The following is a 24,947-nucleotide window of genomic DNA, read 5'->3' as shown; positions in this document are numbered from 1 at the left end:
TATTAAACACTCGTCTGGATGTGAGAATTCTTCCAGACGATGCATTTTCTTTGACTTCGAGTCTGATGATTAATTTTCACGGACAAACTCTCTTCCTGTAACATGTGTGTGTTGTCTGAGCGAGTCGAGGCTTCTGACAGGCGTGTAATGAGCGTGTGCGTGAGAATTACACTGTGTGTGTGTGTCAGACAAATGTGAGGTCATCAGCATGTGACTCACAGAAATGAAGAAGAATGAACTCTAAAGTTCTGTTTTGATTTGTCATCCTGTCTGGTTTAAGAGAACATACTCATCAATAGTTCTGTTTTGATTTGTCATCCTGTCTGGTTTAAGAGAACATACTCATCTATAGTATTGTTTTGATTGATCATCCTGTCAGGTTTTAGAGAACATACTCACCCATAGTATTGTTTTGATTCGTAATCCTGTCAGGTTTTAGAGAAAATACTCATCCATAGTATTGTTTTGATTCGTCATCCTGTCTGGTTTAAGAGAACATACTCATCTATAGTATTTTTTTGGTTCGTCATCCTGTCAGGTTTAAGAGAACATACTCATCTATAGTTATGTTTTGATTCGTCATCCTGTCAGGTTTAAGAGAACATACTCATCTATAGTATTTTTTTGGTTCGTCATCCTGTCAGGTTTAAGAGAACATACTCATCTATAGTTCTGTTTTGATTCGTCATCCTGCCAGGTTTAAGAGAACATACTCATCTATAGTATTTTTTTGGTTCGTCATCCTGTTTGGTTTAAGAGAACATACTCATCTATAGTATTGTTTTGATTCGTCATCCTGCCAGGTTTAAGAGAACATACTCATCTATAGTTCTGTTTTGATTCGTCATCCTGACAGGTTTAAGAGAACATACTCATCTATAGTTCTGTTTTGATTCGTCATCCTGTCAGGTTTAAGAGAACATACTCATCTATAGTTCTGTTTTGATTCGTCATCCTGTCTGGTTTAAGAGAACAGACTCATCTATAGTTCTGTTTTGATTCGTCATTCTGTCTGGTTTAAGAGAACATACTCATCTATAGTATTGTTTTGATTCGTCATCCTGTCAGGTTTAAGAGAACATACTCATCTATAGTTCTGTTTTGATACGTCATCCTGTCTGGTTTAAGAGAACAGACTCATCTATAGTTCTGTTTTGATTCGTCATCCTGTCTGGTTTAAGAGAACATACTCATCTATAGTTCTGTTTTGATTCGTCATTCTGTCTGGTTTAAGAGAACATACTCATCTATAGTTCTGTTTTGATTCGTCATCCTGTCTGGTTTAAGAGAACAGACTCATCTATAGTTCTGTTTTGATTCGTCATTCTGTCTGGTTTAAGAGAACATACTCATCTATAGTATTGTTTTGATTCGTCATCCTGCCAGGTTTAAGAGAACATACTCATCTATAGTTCTGTTTTGATTCGTCATTCTGTCTGGTTTAAGAGAACATACTCATCTATAGTATTGTTTTGATTCGTCATCCTGCCAGGTTTAAGAGAACATACTCATCTATAGTATTGTTTTGATTCGTCATTCTGTCTGGTTTAAGAGAACATACTCATCTATAGTTCTGTTTTGATTCGTCATCCTGTCAGGTTTAAGAGAATATACTCATCTATAGTTCTGTTTTGATTCGTCATCCTGTCTGGTTTAAGAGAACATACTCATCTATAGTATTGTTTTGATTCGTCATCCTGTCTGGTGTAAGAGAACATACTCATCTATAGTATTGTTTTGATTCGTCATCCTGTCAGGTTTAAGAGAACAGACTCATCTATAGTATTGTTTTGATTCGTCATCCTGTCAGGTTTAAGAGAACAGACTCATCTATAGTATTGTTTTGATTCGTCATCCTGTCAGGTTTAAGAGAACATACTCATCTATAGTATTGTTTTGATTCGTCATCCTGTCAGGTTTAAGAGAACATACTCATCTATAGTATTGTTTTGATTCGTCATCCTGTCAGGTTTAAGAGAACAGACTCATCTATAGTATTGTTTTGATTCGTCATCCTGTCAGGTTTAAGAGAACAGACTCATCTATAGTATTGTTTTGATTCGTCATCCTGTCAGGTTTAAGAGAACATACTCATCTATAGTATTGTTTTGATTCGTCATCCTGTCAGGTTTAAGAGAACAGACTCATCTATAGTATTGTTTTGATTCGTCATCCTGTCAGGTTTAAGAGAACAGACTCATCTATAGTATTGTTTTGATTCGTCATCCTGTCAGGTTTAAGAGAACATACTCATCTATAGTATTGTTTTGATTCGTCATCCTGTCAGGTTTAAGAGAACATACTCATCTATAGTTCTGTTTTGATTCGTCATCCTGTCAGGTTTAAGAGAACATACTCATCTATAGTATTTTTTTGGTTCGTCATCCTGTTTGGTTTAAGAGAACATACTCATCTATAGTATTGTTTTGATTCGTCATCCTGCCAGGTTTAAGAGAACATACTCATCTATAGTTCTGTTTTGATTCGTCATCCTGACAGGTTTAAGAGAACATACTCATCTATAGTTCTGTTTTGATTCGTCATCCTGTCAGGTTTAAGAGAACATACTCATCTATAGTTCTGTTTTGATTCGTCATCCTGTCTGGTTCAAGAGAACATACTCATCTATAGTTCTGTTTTGATTCGTCATCCTGTCAGGTTTAAGAGAACATACTCATCTATAGTTCTGTTTTGATACGTCATCCTGTCTGGTTTAAGAGAACATACTCATCTATAGTTCTGTTTTGATTCGTCATTCTGTCTGGTTTAAGAGAACATACTCATCTATAGTATTGTTTTGATTCGTCATCCTGCCAGGTTTAAGAGAACATACTCATCTATAGTTCTGTTTTGATTTGTCATCCTGTCAGGTTTAAGAGAACAGACTCATCTATAGTTCTGTTTTGATTCGTCATCCTGTCTGGTTTAAGAGAACATACTCATCTATAGTATTGTTTTGATTCGTCATCCTGCCAGGTTTAAGAGAACATACTCATCTATAGTTCTGTTTTGATTCGTCATCCTGTCAGGTTTAAGAGAACATACTCATCTATAGTTCTGTTTTGATTCGTCATCCTGTCTGGTTTAAGAGAACATACTCATCTATAGTATTGTTTTGATTCGTCATCCTGTCTGGTTTAAGAGAACATACTCATCTATAGTATTGTTTTGATTCGTCATCCTGCCAGGTTTAAGAGAACATACTCATCTATAGTTTTGTATTGTTTTGATTCGTCATCCTGTCAGGTTTAAGAGAACATACTCATCTATAGTATTGTTTTGATTCGTCATCCTGTCAGGTTTAAGAGAACAGACTCATCTATAGTATTGTTTTGATTCGTCATCCTGTCAGGTTTAAGAGAACATACTCATCTATAGTATTGTTTTGATTCGTCATCCTGCCAGGTTTAAGAGAACATACTCATCTATAGTTCTGTATTGTTTTGATTCGTCATCCTGTCAGGTTTAAGAGAACATACTCATCTATAGTATTGTTTTGATTCGTCATCCTGTCAGGTTTAAGAGAACAGACTCATCTATAGTATTGTTTTGATTCGTCATCCTGTCAGGTTTAAGAGAACAGACTCATCTATAGTATTGTTTTGGTTCCTCATCCTGTCAGTGATGAAGATTCTCTCCATCAGGAACAAGAGAACTACATCACAGCAGAGCAGTGGTGGTTGAGAAGCTCCGCTCTGAACCAGGTGAGCCAAGAAGAACTCATGATCAACTGTCCGTCTGCTGCAGCCTCATATTTATTGATGCGACCCTCATGAGGTTAGACTTAAACTGTGAAACTAGTCATGTAAAAATAAAAATTCTAGCATCCAACATCCTAAAATTTCCTCTTTTGTTGTATTTCCTTCTTTCCATTTACGTAATTCTCAAATATCAGAATACATCGAAAAACAATTCAGCAAAAAAACATTTACAACATTTTCAAGGTTTTGCTAATTAAAAAACTTAAATTCAGAATAAATGTAAATTTGAAATAAAACACAATTAAATTCAGACTTAGATGTATTTTTTAGATACAGAATTAGAAAGAAAAATTGAAGGAAAGGAAGTTGTTTATTTGTTGATTGTTTTTAAGCTTTTTTCTTAAATCTGGAACCTTTCTTTCTTCATGACATTTGACCAAGTATGATCCTTTTTTTAGAGAAACGTGAGACACAGCAGAACAAACATTAACTACTAATAATGGTCTACAGAGAATCAGATCTTGGTTCTAGGCTGTAAAAAAGTTGGTGACCACCGACCCGGAACATACTTGTGTGTTTGTAGCTGAGTCGACAACACTCCTGTGATCACACGACTGCACCAGAGTTGCAGCAACGCACTAAATATTGAAGAGATTAATGAGTTTGTGGACTCAACACAAGCCCGCCGGCGTCTCTACACACACACCAGTAAATCAGTTCTTCTCTTCTACTGCAGGTGGGATCTCGACCTTCGACCCCAGCGTGTCCACCAGGTGAGTGTGGTCCAACAACAGGAAGAGTGACATGTGACAACCCCATGTTTGTGTCCAGATCTGAGGAGGTCCATGTCTCCCCTCCTGACCCTCACACATAGGTCTGCAGGAGGTGAGGGTCTCACTGTCTTCAGTGCTATGTTCAGATGTTTTTCATCTTTTCAAACCTCTGTGTGTTTGTATTGAATTAATTTATGTTTCCGTGTTGGGTTTTTCTGTTTCTTTTCTTTTTGTATTGGGGTGGTGTGTGTCTGTTTCTGTGTTGGGTTATACTGTGTATTGTGTATTGTGTGTGAGCTAGCCAGCTACTGTGTCAGTTAGTGGTTCTGGCTTTGTGTTGAGGTGGTATTTTTGTATGTGTATTAATTATATATAATTGGGGTATATTGGGGTGATGTGTGTCCTTGTTTTTTCTGTTTTATATTCGGTTGCTGTGTGTTTCTGTGTTGGTGTATTTTTTGTTTTGTGTTAGGGGTGGTGTCTGTTTCTGTGTTAGTGCATAATGTGTTTATTCTGTTTTGTATTTTGGTGGTTTGTGTTTCTAAGTTGGTGTATTTTGTGTTTTTGCCGTTTTGTATAAGGTGGTAGATTTTTATGTGTATGGCTTTTTTGTTAAAGTTTGGGGATTTTTGCATGTACATTTCTGTGTTTTTTTTCAGTTTTATATTGAGGGGCTGTGTGTTTCTGTGTTGGTGTATTTTTTTTATTGGGGTGATCTGTGTTTGTGTTGGTGTATTTAAATTTGCATTGTGGTGTCCATGTTTCTATGTTGTTTTTTGTTTGTTTTGTATTAGGGTGGTTTGTGTTTCTATGTTGTTTTTTGTTTGTTTTGTATTAGGGTGGTTGGTGTATTTTCTGTTTTGTATTGGGGTGGTTTGTGTTTCTATGTTGGTATATTTTTTGTTTTGTATTGTGGTGGTGTCTGTTTCTGTGTTGGTGTAAAATATGTTTGTTCTGTTTTGTATTTGGGTGGTTTGTGTTTCTATGTTGGTTTATTTTGTGTTTTTCCGTTTTTTATAGGGTGGTATGTTTTTATGTCTATGACTTTTTTGTATCCGTTTTGGGATTTTTGCGTGTGCATTTCTGCGTTTTTTTTTCGGGTGCTGTGTGTTTTTGTGTTGGTGTATTTTTTGTTTTGTATTGGGGTGATGTCCATTTTTCTGTACCGGGGTTGTGTGTGTGTGTTGTGGTAGTGTTAGTGTGACGTGCCATTGTCTGATGGATGGTAATGGGGTGGTCACTAGAGAATAGTTAAGGACTCATGAAGCTTCATGAAACAGGGTCATGTTGTTGTTTACAGGTCAGTAGGTGGCGCCATCAGTTTAAAAAGGATGTTTCATTAGAACAGTTGTTCAAAACAAAGTAAAATAGTGCAGACACTGCCATCTAGTGGACTCTGAAAATAATGACACTGCTTCATGAAGCTTCATCAGACCATCACCACACCAACACCATGTTTGTAACAGAGTTTACTAAACACTAAAATTAAAGTCAGCCGTCACTGCATTAGAAAAACATTTTTAATTAATTGAATTCAAACTTCTTCTCAGATCTGATCCACCCCAGGACTGGAACGCGAGACCTTGAGCATCAGAGTAACTACGTCGGCATCGCGCGAGTCAACCCAGACCCGAGGTCGGCTGCGCTCTGCAGACCCCACAGCGCCAACACAGGCGAGTACGACGCCGAGGAAGATATTTGTTGCAAATCACCGTCATGTTGATGAAGATGTTTCATGATGCAGCACCTTCACTGGAGGTCTCGGGCAGACCCCCTAGTCTGCAGACCCCCATCGACAAACTCAGCTGAAGTCGCTGCACGAGAAGCTTCGTCCGGCGATCTCTGCGGACACCATCCATTCCTCTAGAAAACGCTGACCCGGCAGCTGCCGGACAGTCTATTACTGTTAAGTCTATTACTTGTGATCATTTGTGTCAACGAAGCTTCATGAAGCTTCATCTGCCATCTTAAGGTTTCATTTTAGTTGCGGAGAAAAGAGCTGAGCTAAAAGGCAAAGCTCATGTTATTTGTTCATTTTCGTGTCTTCTCCTATCTGAGGTCATGTGATGGAATCAACAAAATGGAGGATACAAACCGCTTTATAAGTTTTCTATTCATCTATGAAGCGCCGCGAAACAGTGTCAACACTTTTAAAGCTCACTAGATGGCGCTCTACTCCAATGTCTGTGGTGAATGGAGGAGCTCCTTTGTCTCCATAAGTAAGACAGAGTCCAACAAATTAAACATTTATTTTGGTTGAGGCTACAAGCTAGCTTCTTGTGATGGTCTGGTGAAGCTTCATGAAACAGTGTCATGTTGTTCAGAGGTCAGTAGGTGGCGCCATCAGTTTAAAAAATGATGTTTCATTAGAACAGTTGTTCAAAACGAAGGAAAATAGTGCAGAGACCGCCATCTAGTGGACTCTGACAATAAAGACACTGCTTCATGAAGCTTCATAGCTCGACTAGTGTTGGAAAGTCCAATAATGACACTTTTGTCACAAATGTTTGGCGAAAGTTCTACAAGTTTCTCCGTGTGTTTGTGAAACGAGCCGAGATTGATCGTCGTGGACTCTCTGATTCAATCTGCGTGATATCCAACAGCTCTGCCTTCCAAAGTTTGCCCCTTAAACTAATCACTTTGAGTTTGAAATTCGATTCCCGGCTAAGGCGCGCCTGGAATTTTCCCTCCGGGTTTTATTTACAGCTCCAGCGGCCGAACGTGGCGGGGATCGACGGCAGTAATCACGAGCGATGGTCACACAACGAGATCTCGGCTCCCTCGCCACAATCAACTCCTTATTATTGGCCCCTGATTATTCGACAAGACGCTCCACGCCGTCCTCGAATGCTCCTCCGGACGGAAATCGATGTCAGCGTGCCGACCGAGGAATGTTGAGTTTTTCCGATATTTTCACTTTTCTTATGGAGCACATTAGGTTTATTACAGACATCCCTCAACTTGAGGGAGAATGTTTGGAGGGAATTCATCAGCGAGACACTGAGGCGTGAAGTTAGAAATCCTCCGACAATCATCCTGAGTCAGAAGTTTTTAAAAAATATTTTAGGAACTCAGATCTCTGTCGATGCTCTCAGTCTATGTCCTTTCTGTCTCTCTCTATCTCTGTGTCTGTCCTTTCTGTCTCTCTATCTCTGTGTGTCTGTCCTTTCTGTCTCTGTGTGTCTTTCCTTTCTGTCTCTCTGTCTGTCCTTTCTATATTTTTCACTGTGTCCGTCCTTTCTGTCTCTCTCTATCTCTGTGTGTCTGTCCTTTCTGTCTCTGTGTGTCTTTCCTTTCTGTCTCTCTGTCTGTCCTTTCTATATTTTTCACTGTGTCCGTCCTTTCTGTCTCTCTCTATCTCTGTGTGTCTGTCCTTTCTGTCTCTGTGTGTCTTTCCTTTCTGTCTCTCTGTCTGTCCTTTCTATATTTTTCACTGTGTCCGTCCTTTCTGTCTCTCTCTATCTCTGTGTGTCTGTCCTTTCTGTCTCTCTCTATCTCTGTGTGGCTGTCCTTTCTGTCTTTCTCTATCTCTGTGTGTCTGTCTTTTCTGTCTCTGTGTGTCTGTCCTTTCTGTCTCTCTCTATCTCTGTGTGTCTGTCCTTTCTGTCTCTCTCTATCTCTGTGTGTCTGTCCTTTCTGTCTCTCTCTCTCTGTGTCTGTCCTTTCCGTCTCTCTCTCTCTCTGTGTCTGTCCTTTCCGTCTCTCTCTCTCTGTGTGTCTGTCCTTTCTGTCTCTCTCTCTCTCTGTGTCTGTCCTTTCCGTCTCTCTCTCTCTCTGTCCTTTTTATATTTCTCTCTGTGTCCGTCCTTTCTGTCTCTCTCTGTGTGTCTGTCCTTTCTGTCTCTCTCCCTCTCTCTCTGTGTCTGTCCTTTCCGTCTCTCTCTCTCTCTCTGTGTCTGTCCTTTTTATATTTCTCTCTGTGTCCGTCCTTTCTGTCTCTCTCTCTGTGTGTCTGTCCTTTCTGTCTCTCTCTGTGTGTCTGTCCTTTCTGTCTCTCTCCCTCTCTCTCTCTGTGTGTCTGTCCTTTTTATATTTCTCTCTGCGTCCGTCCTTTCTGTCTCTCTGTGTCTGTTCTTTCTATAGTTTTCCTCTGTGTGTCCGTCCTTTCTGTCTCTCTCTCTCTCTGTGTCTGTCCTTTCCGTCTCTCTCTCTCTGTTTGTCTGTCCTTTCTGTCTCTCTCTCTCTCCGTGTCTGTTCTTTCTATATTTCTCTCTGTGCGTCTGTCCTTTCTGTCTCTCTCTCTCTGTGTCCATCCTTTCCATTTTTCTCTGTGTGTCTGTCCTTTCTAACTCTGTCCATCCTTTTCATTTTTCTCTGTGTGTCTGTCCTTTCTTTCTGTGTCTGAACTTTCTATCTTTCTCTCTGCGTGTCTGTCTTTTTCCGTCTCTCTCTGTCCAAATGAACATGTTACTGAACTCAGTAGAGGGCGCTGTCGGAGAAAAACGTCGGTTCTTATTCTTGTCGACTCGTACTTTTCTTTTCGTTGCGTCATCGTTCCGCAGCACTTTTTTTTTTTTTGTGAGTGTATCTTTATTTAAAACCAGCATAAGAGTTGTACATTTGCTTCTATTTATCTTTGAGCGTTTGTGTTACAAAAGTGTGTTGTGACGTCAGATAAACTCACTCGACTGTATCTCGACAGAAAAACTACAATTTTATTTGTTTTGTACATCAGCTGTTCTCACTTTACAAATAAACGTACCTGGACCACATTTTTTGCTTCCTGTCCATTCGTTCCTTCATTCATTCAAATGCGTAGAAAACGGCCGCCGGTTACCAGTGAGGCGGGGCGAGGAGGATTTTATAAAAAGGGGAAAAAAAGGGGGCGACCTCTTACAGCTCGTTGTGGACCAGCCCACGTGAGATCTTGTTGTTTAGATCCTGCAAATGTTTCTTCATCTGTAGGAAAGACGGCAAAATGTGAGTCTCTCACTGGCGCAGCATTAAGATCTAACAAGACTCCGTCTCACCTTGTAGCCCATCTCTCGCGTCTTCTCCGCCAGAGACTCGTACTTGTCCTGGTTCCTCCTGATGTGATCCTCGTCTCCCAGCGACTCCACGTGCTGCAGCTTCTGGTGCGACAGCTCCAGCTGCTCCTTGTAGTGACTGTGTTTCTCCACTTTGGTCTCGAAGTGACGCAGCTCCTCCTTAAATGAAGCGGAGAACATGTCAGTGGAGAAAAGGTTAGCGACGTCAACATGAAGTGCTTCTGCCCGCGTGCCGTTGGGCCAAAGAATAAATGAGTAACCTTCAGGGAGTCCAGCTCGTCCTCACTCATGTTGGATCTCTTCGCCGCCTCCCACAGCTCGATCACACGAGGCTCCCGAAAGTCTGCAACAACACAAAACTGGATTTATAGTGGATCTGGAAATGTTATTTTCTCTTTCCATTTTACCGGTTCCCTCCTGAGCCCCAAACATTCCTCATGTCCAACAACTGTCCTCCCTGACTTCGTTCCCTGACTCGTCCTCATGCGTTTGTCCCGCTGAGGCACTCATTTCTTATCCTCTTTCTGAGTCGCTCTTGACGAAAACCTCGACGTTCTTAAGGAAAAAGCCGAAAGGAAGAGATTGACGCAGTAAAAGAAGAAGCGAGAAGTCGATGAAAACAAAACAGAATAAATATAAAAGCCAAAATCAGCAAATTTGTTCAAATGAAAACTGCCAATAGAAAAGAAAATAACTTGCCAAGAAAATAAAAAAGGACGAAACAGCCGAAATAAATGAAGAGAAATCAATATAAAAATACGAAAAAATGAAAAAGGAAAAGGAGTCCAAGAATTGATTGTTAAGGACATTTTTCAAACTCTAGAAAAAAGATCAAAATCAAATAAAAGATGAATAAAAAAAATACAAATTAAATTAAAAATGGAATTATTAACAAATAAAAATAACTGTATACAAACCGTAGAACATACGGAGAACAAAAGCAAAAACTGTAAATAAACCGCAAAAATAAATAAAAATAAGAAAACAAAATATACAATGGAACATCCAGAGGATAAAAGTTAAAATGAAACAATAAAAAATGAGGTAAATATACAAAAGTGAACTCGCGAAAATAGCTGAAATCAAAGACATTAACTGGAATTAAATGCAAGGGAACACATTCAGTGGAATCAGTGGCCAAGTTTAGAAAACCTGAGTCAAGGCCGAGGAGAAATTTTCAGTTAAAAAGTACAGGAACCATCAGTAGATTCTGATCCACAACCTCAGAGCCCGAGCTGGGGTGTAAGGCTGGATCAGATCACTGATGGAAGGAGGAGTCTGACCATGAATAGATCTGAAAGTAAGAACCAGAATTTAAATTTGCTCCAGAAAGAAACTGGCAGCCAGTGAAGAGTTTTAATTGATCAGTGAAATGTGAGTTCTTCTACTAGAGCGACCAGAATCAGTTACATCGATAAAAAACAAACTCCCCACATTCCACTTCTTCTGGTTGATAGTTTTCATAGTACATTTCAATTTGTTTCTCTCACCGCTGTCTTCACTGAAGCCTTCATGGCTGATCTTGCGGAGACGCTCGAAGCCTTGATTCAAGTTCCTCATCTTCTGCTTCAGCTCCGTGTGCTTCTGCGGCAGAACGTGCTCTTTGGTGTCGCCGTCCAGCGGAGAAATCACGTTCTTGTGGATCTCTGTCCCGACAAAACCAGACAACAAAGTGAGGAACGAGCATTTTGAACGATTAAACACCTCAAATGTTGAAACTTTTAATAACTTTTTGTAATAATTTAATCAAATAATTTCTATGTTGACAGGTTGAATTTTATTTTTTTATTTTTTTACAAACTTTTTTTTTAATATTATTAAAAGAATTGAAGATTTTAAAAATGAATTTAACTTTACACATAATTAATTTCAATATATTTTCTGTATTCAATATTTAATCATGTTTAACTTTGTATTGAGTTTTTAAAGACAAATGTATACATTTCAAATGTAATCAAACTATCGTAAATATAATATCAAACTCTTTTTTTTATTATACCGTGATACTGTAGGAACAAGAATATACTATATATCTTAGTATCATCGAGTACTTGACTCTGGTGTTGCAGAATTTACAGACCACATAACTCTTGACAAACTCGTAACTGCTTCATTTGTTTTCAAAACAAATTATGTCGAAACATAAACTTTAAAAAGTCGCTGAATTGACTGTATCCTCTCGTCCCCAGTCATTGCAGGGATCTCATTGTTCTTTTGGTTAATAAGTACAAGTATAATTGCAACAGAAAAATGCAAATGAAAAACGCTTTTAAATATTTGAATTGTAAAGTAAATTGTATTTTTTTGTATTATTTACAAACATTAACCATATAGTTACTTTGATAAAGAAGATAATATTTTGTTCTATTTTAATTAGTTACAATGCTGTTAAATATCTTTAGTATCGTGAAAGAATTATCGCGATATATCACAGTATCAATATTTTCTCACACCACTTGCTGAGAGGATGTGAAACAAACCAGAATATTATACAAAAAATAACCTCATGTTCGTCATCTTAGTTTGCGTTTTAATGTCACTTTGGAGTTTCAGAGCCTGCGATGGTTAGAAAACACCATCTGTCGTGTTTACTTTGTCGTTTTGCATCTAGTGTGTGTGGAAGTTTCGTCTCTGGAGGACGAACCAGGATGTCCGACTGCCAAGATTCCACACAGGACCTGTTCTCCGTCCTCGCCTGTCGCACCTCGTCACACTGGTCGTCATGAGTCGAGCTGACAAGCCCCCGCCGCCCTCCGAGAGACGCTGGGCGGACAGACCGCCCGGCTCGAGACATGACTGACATTTTACGGGCGTTCCCTGCAGATTGCCTGTCGGAGCTGAACACGACAACCTTCGCCTTGTCTGACAAAGTTAAATCAATCTGTTTAAACGGAAAGATTTTCTTCTTGTCCTCCCTCTTTTGATCCGATCAAAATTGTGATACGCCAAGAAAGTTCCATCAGAATATTAAATATTTAAATTTAACATTTTAAATGTTGAAAATTTGATTTTCTTTCTTTTTTGCGTTATTAGCGTGGATCGGACTGGATATGACAACTAGTGATGGGTCTGGTGAAGCTTCATTTAAAAGTGTCATTTTGTTTAGAGGTCAGTAGGTGGCGCCATCAGTTTAAAAAAATGATTCATTGGAACAGTTGTACAAAACTGAAAATAGTGGCAGAGACCGCCATCTAGTGGACTCTGAAAATAATGACACTGCTTCACGAAGCTTCACCAGACCATCACGAGTGACAACTCACCTTCCGTTCTGCTCACGGTGTCCATGAAAATGTTGTACTCGTGGATCTTGTCCTTGTGGTGCTGGAACTCTCTCTTCAAGCTGTGCAGCTCCTCACTGGAGAACTTGCCGGACGTCTGAGCCTGACGAATCAAAGAAGTTGGAATTCTAATCCTGGTATTCATAAAGCATTGACGAGTGCGATTAAAAGTCGTTTGTGGCACCGTAAAGTCCTTGATGCGCCATTGCCAAATATCACTCACAAATGTGTTTGAAAAACAAGATAAAGCCTCTTGTTGGGTTTGTTTCCTCGTTTGATCTTATTCCTAGTATTCTTAGTAGCCTCTGATTGACAGTTCTGATAGGTCGGCTGGGCGGCAAAGCATTATTGGAGCTGAGCAGGTCAGCGTTACTAAAAAGGTCATCGAGAGGGATGGAACCTCATATGCAATGTTGAGTTTTCAAATTCAAATAAATGTTATTTAAACAAGTAACAAGAGTTTGATGCAAGTTTTTTTTCAGTAGTAAGCTCCGCAATAAACGAGGAACAATGTATGTACTTCAACTATTTATGTCAAAATATAAGAAAAAAAGAAATCCTCTTGAAAGTTTATCTTTAACCAAAAGGAAGTTAAGCTAAGCACCTTAAGTTAACCAACAACACGTGTGGACTTTAGTCCTTCATAAAAATGCTACATCCATCGACACTGTGGTACCAGGACCGTGAGACAATCGTTATCATAACCATTTGAAAATGTCCTTTATTTTCTCTAAAGTAACACAAGTCTGTGACTCTAGTCACGTCACGGCATTCTTTTCCGTCAAATTCACTTTAAAAAACATTAAGTAAACTAGTGAAAATGAAACACAAACTTCATAGAACCGTTTATTTGTACCTTGTTCCAGAGTTTGTCCAGCTTGGGGTCGTCAAAGGAGTCGGCGTCTCTCACATCATGGTCCTTGAGGTAGTTGTTCTCCAGGGGCCGCGTATCCCTCTTCCCGTCCATACCATACTTGGCCAGGATCACTGGGTGAAGCCAGGAGAGAAGGAACGCTTTTTTTTTTAAAACGCGTTTTCCACAAAATAAAATGAATCGGACACAAAAGAAAAGACATGGTTTACGTTGAAGCGGCTTTTTTTTTTTTTCTTCTGCTGACTTCCATTATTCAGGAATGCAAATGTGACACTTTCCTTTAAGGTTTCATTTCATCCCTTTCTGCCACCTGACAGATGATCTCACAACTCACCGTTACTGCAGCTGCTGACTCAGCACCAAACAAAGCCACGTAGGCTTCACCGGTGTTAAGTTGCCCCGATTAAAAGAAAAAAAGAGAATCACTAAAATCTCAGGTGAAGAACGACCTCAAACAATCTTCTTCCCAGTCAGACCGAGGACTTGTATTAAAAGGTAAAAAAGGTCCAGAGTAGAACCGAATAACAGACAAATGAAAAAATAAATACAACAAACGAGTATTACATTTCACGTCTACAGAGCTGGACCTGCTCCTCCGTCTAGTGTTCCTGCTCTGAAGCTAGAATAAAGTCTATTATCTAACAAGTAAGAGTCACGAGTGCAACAAATATGTATGATTCTTTGTCGCATAAAAAAGAAGTTTAGTTTTATTCTAGATGGAATCGATTTTTCGCCGAGACACACAATTACACAAAAGAACTTTAACCAGAATTGAACTTGTCTTCGATGTTGTAAAAATTCTTCGACGGAAATGGAGTCGTAAAACTGAGACCTCAGGGAAGACCAGTTTTAAAGGATTGTTTTTATTCTTCCCGATAACACAATCTAGTCATAATGTGCGTTGACAGATCTCAGCCTCATGCTTAATTTGAATTATTTATTTAATGTCTTTTTTATGTTTTGTGTAGATTTATTTAATTGTTTTTACATGTATTTACAGATGTTTGTTTGGGTGGATGTATTATTTCTGCTGGACAAAATAATTTCTCATCCATTCAACCTTCTATCCATCTGGTTTTTGCCAGAACCACCCACGGTTCACACACCTGCACCTAGTGATGGTCTGATGAAGCTTCATGAAGCAGTGTCATTATATTCCAAGTCCACTAGATGGCAGTCTCTGCACTATTTTCCTTTGTTTCTAACAATTGTTCTAATGAAACATCATTTTTAAACTGATGGCGCCACCTACGGACCTCTAAACAACATGACACTGTTTCATGAAGCTTCACAATCCCATCACTACCTGCCCCACATTACAGTCTGGTATCCATTCTTGTGTAAAGTTGGACTCGGGCGAGAAACAAACCTGCACTAGAAGCTTTTTTGATCTTCATCGTCCCGTTTATCTCAACTCCATGCCAGTCTGCTTTGGCTGAGCCACCGAGGAGGACGGGAATAGATGGCGCCGCACTCTCGCACAACCCACAGCCTCTTTTCCCTTCTTCTCCCCTGTGATCACCACTACAGAGGACCGGACGCCAAAATCAATAGCGTTACCTACAGAAGTTTCTCTCCTCCTCCTCAGAGCCACAGAACGATTGATGTGGGTTTTTTTTTTTTTTTTTTTTTTTTAAATCGCAATATCAGATTTTGTGTTTGCACGACCGCTGGTTTGCCATTCGTCACGTTGTGTAGTCCACCTTTGCTTGTGATAAATTAATACGTTTGGAAAATGTTGCCTTCAGAGGAAGTGGAAACGGCTCGGGCTTGTCTTTGGAAGTTTACTGACCCAATCAAGGGAAGAGACAAGAGTCATTAGTGAAGATGTTGTTGCTTCAGCTGCAGAATAAGTGAACCATTAACTTCATTCTTTTTGTCAAATAACTTTTTTTTTTTTTTTACAGAGCAGCTCAAACGGTTGAATGCTGAGCATTACATAAACTTCAAAGTGTGGTCAGTTCTGTAGGTTTCATCCTCACTTAAATTAGCTTCATTTCACTCTCAATAAATGAATAAAAAACTCTGGGATGTCCAACATGAACTGGAAAACGGCAGGGAATCTAACTTGTTTTAATATTAAATCAGACTACTGAAATAATTAGTGGATCAAACGTAGTTCGAAATATAAAAGACCAGGGGCCTCATGCACTCAGAAGTTTGTGGATTTCCTACCTAAAAAAATGGGCTTTCACTCAAACCCAGAAAATGGTGCACAAAAGTATTTAGACGCACAAATCTCTTTTCTTTGTTCATCCAAATCAACGTAGAATTCCGTGCATACGTGTTTCAACGCCCTCGTTTGAAACTATAAATCATACTAGTATGAGCATACTTAATGCAGTTTTAAGGATCTGGGAAATGTGAGTTCTTCTACTAGAGCGGTTCAGAATTTTCTAGTTTTGTATTAACTGCAGGCGAGACAGCTCCTTCTTGTTTAGAAACAAAAATAAACTCTAAAAGAAAAGACACAAACACATGGATTACAAGCTCCAGATCGTGTTGTGACACCATTTTCCTAAGTTGAGAGATTTTTCTCAGTTAAAGGAAACAGTTTCTGGTCAATTTTCTGCAGTGTTGAACTATGTCTTTGTCAAATACAACACCCAGGTTTCTCAGGCTCAGTTTGACAGACTGACCTAAGTCACCCAAGTACTGACTCAACCCTGGAACTTTATCATCAGAAACAATAACCAGAGTTTCCCTGATGTAAACTTTTCAACATAACAAGTGAGGCTGACATAAAGTGAGCAATAAATATCTACGACACTGTCAGCACTTTTTCACGCTCTTTTTTATTCTAGATAAATATTAACTTTGCAGCATAGACGCGACCTTGTTCTTTTATGTGTGTGACCAAATTTCCTTTGGCAAAGATTAATAAAAAAGGTAATCTCATCTCCGAAGCCATCTCACCATTAAAGTTGCGCCTCAGCTGTGCTTCCTTCTCCCCGTTATTATCCAGTCCTTCTACTTTCATTTTTTTCCACTGCAGCTCGTCCTTCTCCTGGATTTTCAGGTCACTGTGCAGCTCAGTGAGCCGTCCTGGAGACAACTGCATCTGTGGAATATAAAACACAAAACATGCTGTGGTAGACTCGTAAAAGTATACCGACAGTGTGGGATAATTGTTTGAAACAAACAAACATTAACTGGGAAATAAAGATTTCAGGGCGGAAATGATTACTCATGCAACGCTACCATATAAGAGATGAACGTTGTTGCAGTTTATCTCGCAGCTGTAAAACAGTGGGTAACTATTTTTTTGGCAAAGGTTGACACATTTACAGAGATTATTTAGTTTGCATTCATTTTATGTTACAACTAACACACAATTTAAACAATAAATTGTGCATTTATTTACAGATCATGGGGCTCACTTTAATGTATGAGCGAAAGGAAAGCAGAGGAAGGTTCACTCTATAAAGATTCTAGAAGTTTACTACCTACAGTGTGTGTGTGTGTGTATATGAGTGTGTGTGTGTACGCGTGTGTCATCTGCTGTCAAATGTAATGACTTGCAGGAGATATTGCAGATTAATTTCCATCTTTGTCTCCTGCATCTTTACTTTAATTCCATGTTGTTTTGAACTATTTTTCAAAAATAGTGAAAAAAAAAATCTCTTTATATTCTTTATAATATTGCTGGCAAATAAAGTCTTTAAATCGTCTGTAAAAGCGCTATATAAATACAAATTACTTACTTAATATAACATTTCTACACCCTTTTCCATTTGTGTAATACTGCACTTTACACATATAGTATTTATTTTAATAACACTTTCTCATCTTTTTCTGTGGCAATACTTTTAAATACAAACAAACAAGTATATGGAATATTACTTAAATCAAAACCTGTTATTAAATAAATAGCAAACTGAGAAAAAAAAGGTTCCACATGGGAAAATATTCTGATTCTTAAAATACTTTTGCTTTAACTTGACCTAAAGTAAAATAAATACGATATTATAGTTTAGATTAGTTTAAGTCAAAGGTATGACAACAGTATATCAACTAAACTTGGTAATATTAAAAAACAAATAGTGATTTATCAATTGTGAATTCCATCAGTACGTAAAGAACAGATTTAGGTGGGACGTAAACCTAATGAAAGTTACGTCCAGTGTTGAGGTTAACGAGGTTAAAGCCACTAGTTTAACTCAAACTTACCCGTTTAGCTTTTCCCCAGACCTGGTCCAGCTTTGCTATCCTGAACTCCACCATCTTCTCCTCGCTGCTCGGCTTCCGTTCGTTCACGTCCCGAGAGTACTTCCCGGACAAAACACAGACCCACAGACATGGGAGCAGAAATAAACCCTGAACTTTCATCTTTTTTAAATAAAATCACAGCTAGAAATTATGTTCAAATGGAGCAGGTACCGAGGAAACGTCACCGGTCACTGTTGTTGTAGCGCTACGAGGACCAAAAGTCATGTGATCCTAAATGGGGGCGTGTACTTCCTGAACAGGGGGATTGTGGGAAATGTAGATCCCGCCATCTTGATGCGCGACAGAAGCAAATGGACGGGTCGAGCATTAAAAACTACATTTCCATTGCACAACGCGCGATTTCGTTCCGTGCTGTTGCCTGGTAACGGAGGCTGCAAGTTCTGAGCAAATAGAAAACCTCCACGCAGAAACATTACGAGAACTATTAAGATGCTTTAGACAAATCTTAAATAAGAAAAGTTGTTTTCATTCATTGAACTGACATTATTGGATGCCTTCATATCATAATTAAGTAATACATTTCAATGAACAATACATTTTATATCGGAAATAAAGAGAAAATATAATTTAGAACGATGTTTAATATTTATTTTGGTCTCTGATTTACAATTAAAAGTAAATAACAACACTTGTATTTCTATTGATTTACAGATGCTAATAGATGCATTATTTAAAACACGGTAATAACACAAATCAATAACTGGGGAAAAATGTTTTTCCCTTTAAAAATGAGTTAATGGAAATGGTAGGAGACACTACCGTGTGAAATGAAACATGGAAAATTAATAAAAAGGAGCCCAAGGTCAGACTATGTACTTCAGCTAAAAATCCATACTTTGTTCGATGCAATAACTGTGATAGTTTGCAGTATTTTGTGTCAAGTAGATTCTTTGAGTCTATTTATCCACAAGGTCGAGTCTTCATTGATCAGACCGACAAATGAAGGATTATTGTGCTGGCGAGGGTCACGGCCAGTGAAGGATTTATATTCGTAATTATATTCATTATTCATTGAATATTACTTATGCTTTGAGTGGAGTTCCTGTACATCTTTGTATATTTCCACATACTTAACAAAATTGTTTTAATTAAATTTAAAATCTTGACAATTGTTTGAAAAATGTCACGTCGAACCTTCTTAAAAAATGTCGGCTGTTTGTTAAATCCTCAATCCAACCAAGCCGTGACCATAGCTTCCCAGCATGCATTGCAGGCACAAAAGTTTCCACTGGCTTAACACAACTTCCAGTTTAACATAAGCCACGGGTCAAGGCAGAAAAAACAAACAAGCGGATTAAGATAAAAACAAGTTTCCCAGAGGAAGACCTTCAGCTAAACACACATCTTTTAACATTCTGCAGAGAAAGGTGGTCGACACAAGTGTAAGATCTCTTTTATAACCTTCTATGGTTATCTAGAATGTGTTTGTAGCAAAAGCTCCAAGTCTCTCGGGGTACAATCATGCAAGGGTTAAAGTTCAACTAATGTGTTGATTTAAGTCAGTGTTAACAAGTGTACATTTCAAAGAAATATTTACTTTAGAAAGTGTACTTAAGCCCGGCCCGCTGAAAACACTTTGTCACTGTTTGTCACCTTGCGTCTTTAACATCTCCACGGGACTTGTTGTATAAACAAAGCGGGGCGCGATTACAGCTGGCAGGAGGAGGAGTGAAGACATAATTACATCATAATGGAGTGCGCTCTCGTAACCTCTCGTCCGCTGAGATATCAGACGGGGGAGAACTTTATAAAGTAATAAGTTCAAAACATGGTCATGATGAGAGACTCGGGAGCTTCTGCAACATACAAGCTTAAAACAGAGACTTATTTCATTTTTCTTCATAACAATTTCACAGACATTACAGAGCAGTAGTGATGAAGCTTCATGAAACAGTGTCATGTTGTTTAGAGGTCAGTAGGTGGCGCCATCACTTTAAAAAATGATGTTTTATTAGAACAGTTGTTCAAAACAAAGGAAAATAGTGCAAAGACCGCCATCTAGTGGACCCTTGAAAATAAAGACACTGCTTCATGAAGCTTCATCAGACCATCACTTCAGAGCAGTATTGATGTTTTTGAATGTTTTTCGGTGAGCATTTTTCGACAAAGAAAGAAGACGCTTTTGTCTATAAATCTAAGAAAGAACAGATTACTCTGAAAATTCTTCCAACTCCAAGTCAATATGAGGGCGAGTAGAAAATGAGTAAAAATATGTCCCTTTAATCGGATCCGACCGCCTCTGTGTTGACCGTCGTAACTAATGAAAATCCTTTTACGACGTTTAAGGCAAATATCTTCACAAACAAACAAGTGAACCGACACCAAGTGAAATGAAGTGAGTCCCGGGCCACCTTTATGGTCTCATCTCTGTTTGGTATTGATCCATAGACCCGAAGTTTGAGGTCGCAACTTTTATTTTTCTCATCTTAAAAGACAATTCCTTTTTCTTTTTTTTTCAGGAGACTCTTGTCTTGGTCCGGAGAAAACTTCTCTCTCCCGAGACAAACAGAAGCGTTTTATATAACTTTGGGTAAAATGGGAAACCTAACAGCGAGCAGGAGGAGAATATTAGATCAGTTAAAGACTGCGGCATCGCCGACGGACCACTAAACCTCCACAGTTGCATAAGCCTGGTTTGATGACGGCTTCATTCTGCTTCCCCTACAGCATCCATTAAGGAAGACAGGGACATGAAGGAGAAATATAAGAAGAGAGAAGAGATCGTGTTTGTTTTAATGAGCTGTGGGGGGGGCGGGATAGAGTCTTAATAGAATAAAAGGATAAATCCAATCGCAAACCATGAACAAACACAGTCATTACCAGCAGCTAATTGAAATAAACAGGCTTCAATCATCGTGTTGGTCGAGCTCATCTCACTGCCGTGAACAACAGAAGAAAATTGTATCGTATTCATGCGACCCGTTGTCTTATCTCTAGCTTTCAACCATCAATTAAAAATTACTTATTTTATCAGGCTTGCTTATTATAGACTTTTCTGCATTTTTTATGAAAATTACTTTATTTATATTTTTACCACTGATTCTTGTGGACCAAAACAAAAAATGTCAACATAGTTATTATTGAGTTAAAAAAAAGGCTTATATGCTTATAAAACAGTTACATTTCTTATACAATATATATTTAAAATGTTAAATTCAACCTCTGATGGCACTGATATACTTTCACATCAGTGTGCACAACAACGATATTTTTCCTAGATCCCCCCAAAAAATTCTTTAGACTTGGAAGAAACCAATGACTTTGTTTTAACTATAATACGTCACCTGTGGAACATACAGTCTATGAGAGTAAAAAAAAAGAAGATTTTTTAGCATTTTAAGCAGCCTGTTCATAATAATCTGTCAAAATTGTCTGTCTAATTTTTTGAACCCTTGTTTTATCTCAGGGTCAGATGCCAGAAAACAAATGTTTTTGTGGTATCCCTTGTGTTGTCTACACTAATCATGTAAACCAGATCCTGACTGAAGTTCATCACATTTATTTTCTACTTTTTATTGTTCAATACATTTGACAAAAATGTTTTAAAACTAAATCTTCTCACTTTCCTTTTTTCCCCTCAATCTGTCATCTTATTAAATAATTATGAATCACATTATTATTCGAAAATTAACAAATAAATAAATGAAAAAATAACAAATAATTGAATATAGTTTTCCATAACAGTTTCATAAATATGTTACTTTCTTCAAATATTGCTACATTTATAATGAGATGTCTGTACTATGAAGTAATACATCAATGTGTTTTGGCTCGATTAAATATATATAATAATCACCTTATTTATTGTTTTGTTTTTTTCCTTGTGTTTATTTCATTTACTTCTGACCATACACAGTGCAACTCTTCCTGGAGAGCTGAGATACCTGGAAAACTTGTCTAAACTCAAAGTGTGTGTGTTTGCTGGTAGAAAAAAGACCAGTCCATAGACTCAATATTCATTAGCTGTCCTCGGTCTGCTGACCTTTTCCTGCCACCTTCCTGCGCGCCATGCTTCATGTGATTCGATAAAAGATGCTAATTTTCAATGCAGATCTTCACTTAGCAAGTATTCCCTCGCCCTGAGGTCTGTGTTCGACCAGCCGGAGACAAAAAAGGGACTAAAGTTTTGAAGCAAAAAGAGATAGACTAATGAGTGTTGAACCCTGTTACAGCCAGCAGGGAGATAAAACAAATGTGCAACACCAGCGGTGCTTTTATTGAGCCGCAGAGCGGTTGAATCCATTTATTTAGGCAGTGAACTTGAAGGTAAAACTTTTGTCTCTCCTTTAAAGACGGTAATAACACAGGTGTGTTTACATGCGGACATTGCTTTCACTCGATTTTGGATTCATTTATGCATTAAACAGGCCGACGTTAGCAAAGAATAAACCATATTTTGAATCAAAATGATCTACAGTTGTGTTACATGTATTGCAGACAATAATATAAAACAAAAACAATGAAAGTTCATAATTTATAACGATCCTTAATTCACCTTATTAATTATTTTTGCAGATGATTATATTTATATATACGGAATTAGAATTTTTTACAAGGGCTGTTCATAAAGTTATTTATTGCTTTGAACAGAATTAAACAGATACATAATCAAGTGTTGCCTGAAATCTTTAGTTTCCACCAGTATTATTTCTGATAACTTCGAGTGTAAATCATTTGTATAAAAGTCAAATGTCAGGCCCACATAGAGTCCTATAAGTTAATACATCCAAAAACCGATATATTATAAGATTCACAAAACCAATAAGTGTCCACTTCAGGGTTTGACTGACCATAGTTAATACACTGAAAACTCAAGCAGACCAACACACCAAAAAATGTGCATGAAAACTATGAACTCCTTAACTATGTAAATGTAGCCAATAGATCGGAATATGAACCTCGAAGACTTAATCAGATGTTGAAAAAAATACACTAATATGACGCAAGGTGACGAAAATGTTGATGACTTTTTTTCAATTAAATATCTGATATTTTTAATTTTTTACTATGAATCTTTTACTTTAAATCTCTTTACATTTTATTTTTTAACACTCGATTCAAATAAATAAATAGACTAAAATATAACTTTTGGTCATTCAAAATGTGATTTTGATGCTGTCAAAATTGGATTCATGCATTTGTAATAAATGTTTGACCTACTTCCGCGCAAGGTTAAACGATCTATCATCTATTTATGAGTAGTGGAATCTTTTATGAGAAAGGTGAAACTTTTTTAGCGACAGTAGCTCCCTGGTAAAACTTGAACCTGTAGCAACAGTTTTATTTATGAATATTATGATTACGTTTTATTACAATTAGTGAATATTGGGCTGGTACAAGGTATAACATTTTTTTTTTTTTTTACAAAACTGTAAGAGCTACTCTTGATCACAAACGTGTCAATCATTAAGTCACTGAAATGTTTAGGTAGCAGCCAAGTTTGTTACTAAGCCGGGCTTGTATACAGGTTCTTATTTTAGATGATAAATATTTTTATCTGCTGGTAATGTCTCAATTTAATTTACCATTTTCTTTTTTGTTTATCGAGACATATAATACGAATTGTTGTGAACGTAGGGCGCAAGAAGGTTGCAGGTTCACAACCTGTGACCTTTCTGTTCTCCCCGTGTTGCGTGGTTTACCCCGGGAACTCCGGTTTCCTCCCACAGTCCAAAATCATACAGAGATTGATTGGGAACTTGGGGAAATTGTTCATAGGTATTAGTGTGTGTGTGTGTGTCTTTGTGTCCTGCGACAGACTGGCGATCTGTCCAGGGTGTCCCCTGCTTCCGCCTGAAGAAACTGGGATAGGCTCCCCCACCCGCGATCCCCATAAGGGTTTAAGAATGGAGGCTTTGCGGCAACTCCTAAAGAAAGAGAAAAACAACTATTTACAAGATGTTCCTGATAGTTATACACGACGTAGAGGACATGCACCCTTGTTTTCATTTCAGATTCTTATTCATCTCAGACACATTGCCTCCAGGATTCTTCCGACAACAACAACACCGCGAGCCATCATGATATATCACATCTGTCTCAGGGTGACTTCATCCTCGCCGCTGATACATATGAATGAATCCGGCCCCACGGACCTGACTGGGAAGTTGAAGTCAGAGGGATGGAAAATGAAAGCCTGTGAGACACAATGAGTCAGCGGGGGCCGGACACGTACGTACGCCATACGTCTCCTGAATGAGAACCAGAGATGTAGGAACCAACAAATACACGAGAGGACCAGTTGAAAAATGTGTTCAATGAAAAGAAAAATCATCAAGAGAAATTAAGTTCATGCAGAAAAGAATAAAAGTTCACTTTACAACGACTGATTATTTATCCCCATTTTAATGTTAAATGAGCATTAATTGCCTCGGTTTTATCGAGACATTAAGGTCACAGAACTCGATTTAAATAGTCGTTTACGCTTCATAATGTCTGCTTCATCATCCACCCGTAATTTAAGGTTGAAGGAAAGCAATCAATTCTTGGAGGTTATTCAAGAGAAGTGCTTAACTTTGAGGTGATAAACTTTTGCGTCGACTCCGTCGATTAAAGCACAGCTTCTCAATGTTTCTTTGTCTTTACGGAAATGAAAGGGTGACCATGACTGATAGTTTTATTAAAAGGAGTCATACAGAGTTCCAGCTGCTGAAGTGTTTATTCCTCCCTTCTGGTTTATGGAGGGATTAGTTTAGAGCCGATTTGTTAAACTCATTCCCTTAAATGGATCAAATTCAATGAATAGTCAGAGCTGCGAGGAACATGTCTGCATGCCAAACTGTGTGTGAGTGTGATTTTGATGTTGAATTTTTATTATCTATCTTAAATACAAGTCTTTGTCCTTCACCGAACACTCCCGTCAAACGGCTTTTCTTCAGTTTCACTCTTATTTTAGTCTCTGTAAAATTGATCTCTGTTGCTAACCTGATCCTGAATCAAAAGCATCTTCATAGGACTACATATAATTAAGCTTTTACGGAACCTTTAGTTTGACACATACTGTATGTTATTATTAATATAACACACGGTACAATTACTTATTTCTTAAGCTTTTATATCATCTTAATTGTTTCCCCTGTGTTTTGTCTCTCTGTTGAAAAAGG

The 24,947-nt window shown here is 38.1% G+C and overlaps 1 protein-coding gene across 1 annotated transcript; it reads right to left on the bottom strand.

Annotated features, from left to right (window-relative positions):
• Positions 1-9,107: 9,107 nt before the first annotated feature.
• lrpap1 (low density lipoprotein receptor-related protein associated protein 1) lies at positions 9,108-18,034 on the bottom strand. The gene is made up of 8 exons (XM_087804021.1): positions 17,785-18,034; positions 16,531-16,675; positions 13,597-13,727; positions 12,723-12,843; positions 10,953-11,108; positions 9,723-9,805; positions 9,445-9,621; positions 9,108-9,373 (listed from the first exon to the last, which is right to left on the bottom strand). Exons 1-8 carry the CDS (start codon positions 17,941-17,943, stop codon positions 9,308-9,310), a joined length of 1,038 nt encoding a protein of 345 aa, XP_087660147.1. The 5' UTR covers positions 17,944-18,034; the 3' UTR covers positions 9,108-9,307.
• Positions 18,035-24,947: the final 6,913 nt, after the last annotated feature.

Source organism: Callionymus lyra, chromosome 1 (genome assembly GCF_982586985.1).
Source record: "Callionymus lyra chromosome 1, fCalLyr1.hap1.1, whole genome shotgun sequence".
In the NCBI taxonomy this organism is placed as follows: domain Eukaryota; kingdom Metazoa; phylum Chordata; class Actinopteri; order Syngnathiformes; family Callionymidae; genus Callionymus; species Callionymus lyra.
This window is presented reverse-complemented; position numbering and strand designations above follow the sequence as displayed.

Coding starts and splice junctions, on each gene's coding strand:
- lrpap1 (XM_087804021.1), bottom strand. CDS start 17,943: ATGAAAGTTCAGGGTTTATTTCTGCTCCCATGTCTGTGGGTCTGTGTT. Junction 13,728..16,530: donor GCTGAGGCGCAACTTTAATG/GTGAGATGGCTT, acceptor GGCTTCACCCAG/TGATCCTGGCCAAGTATGGT. Junction 11,109..12,722: donor CACCGTGAGCAGAACGGAAG/GTGAGTTGTCAC, acceptor TTGTCGGGACAG/AGATCCACAAGAACGTGATT.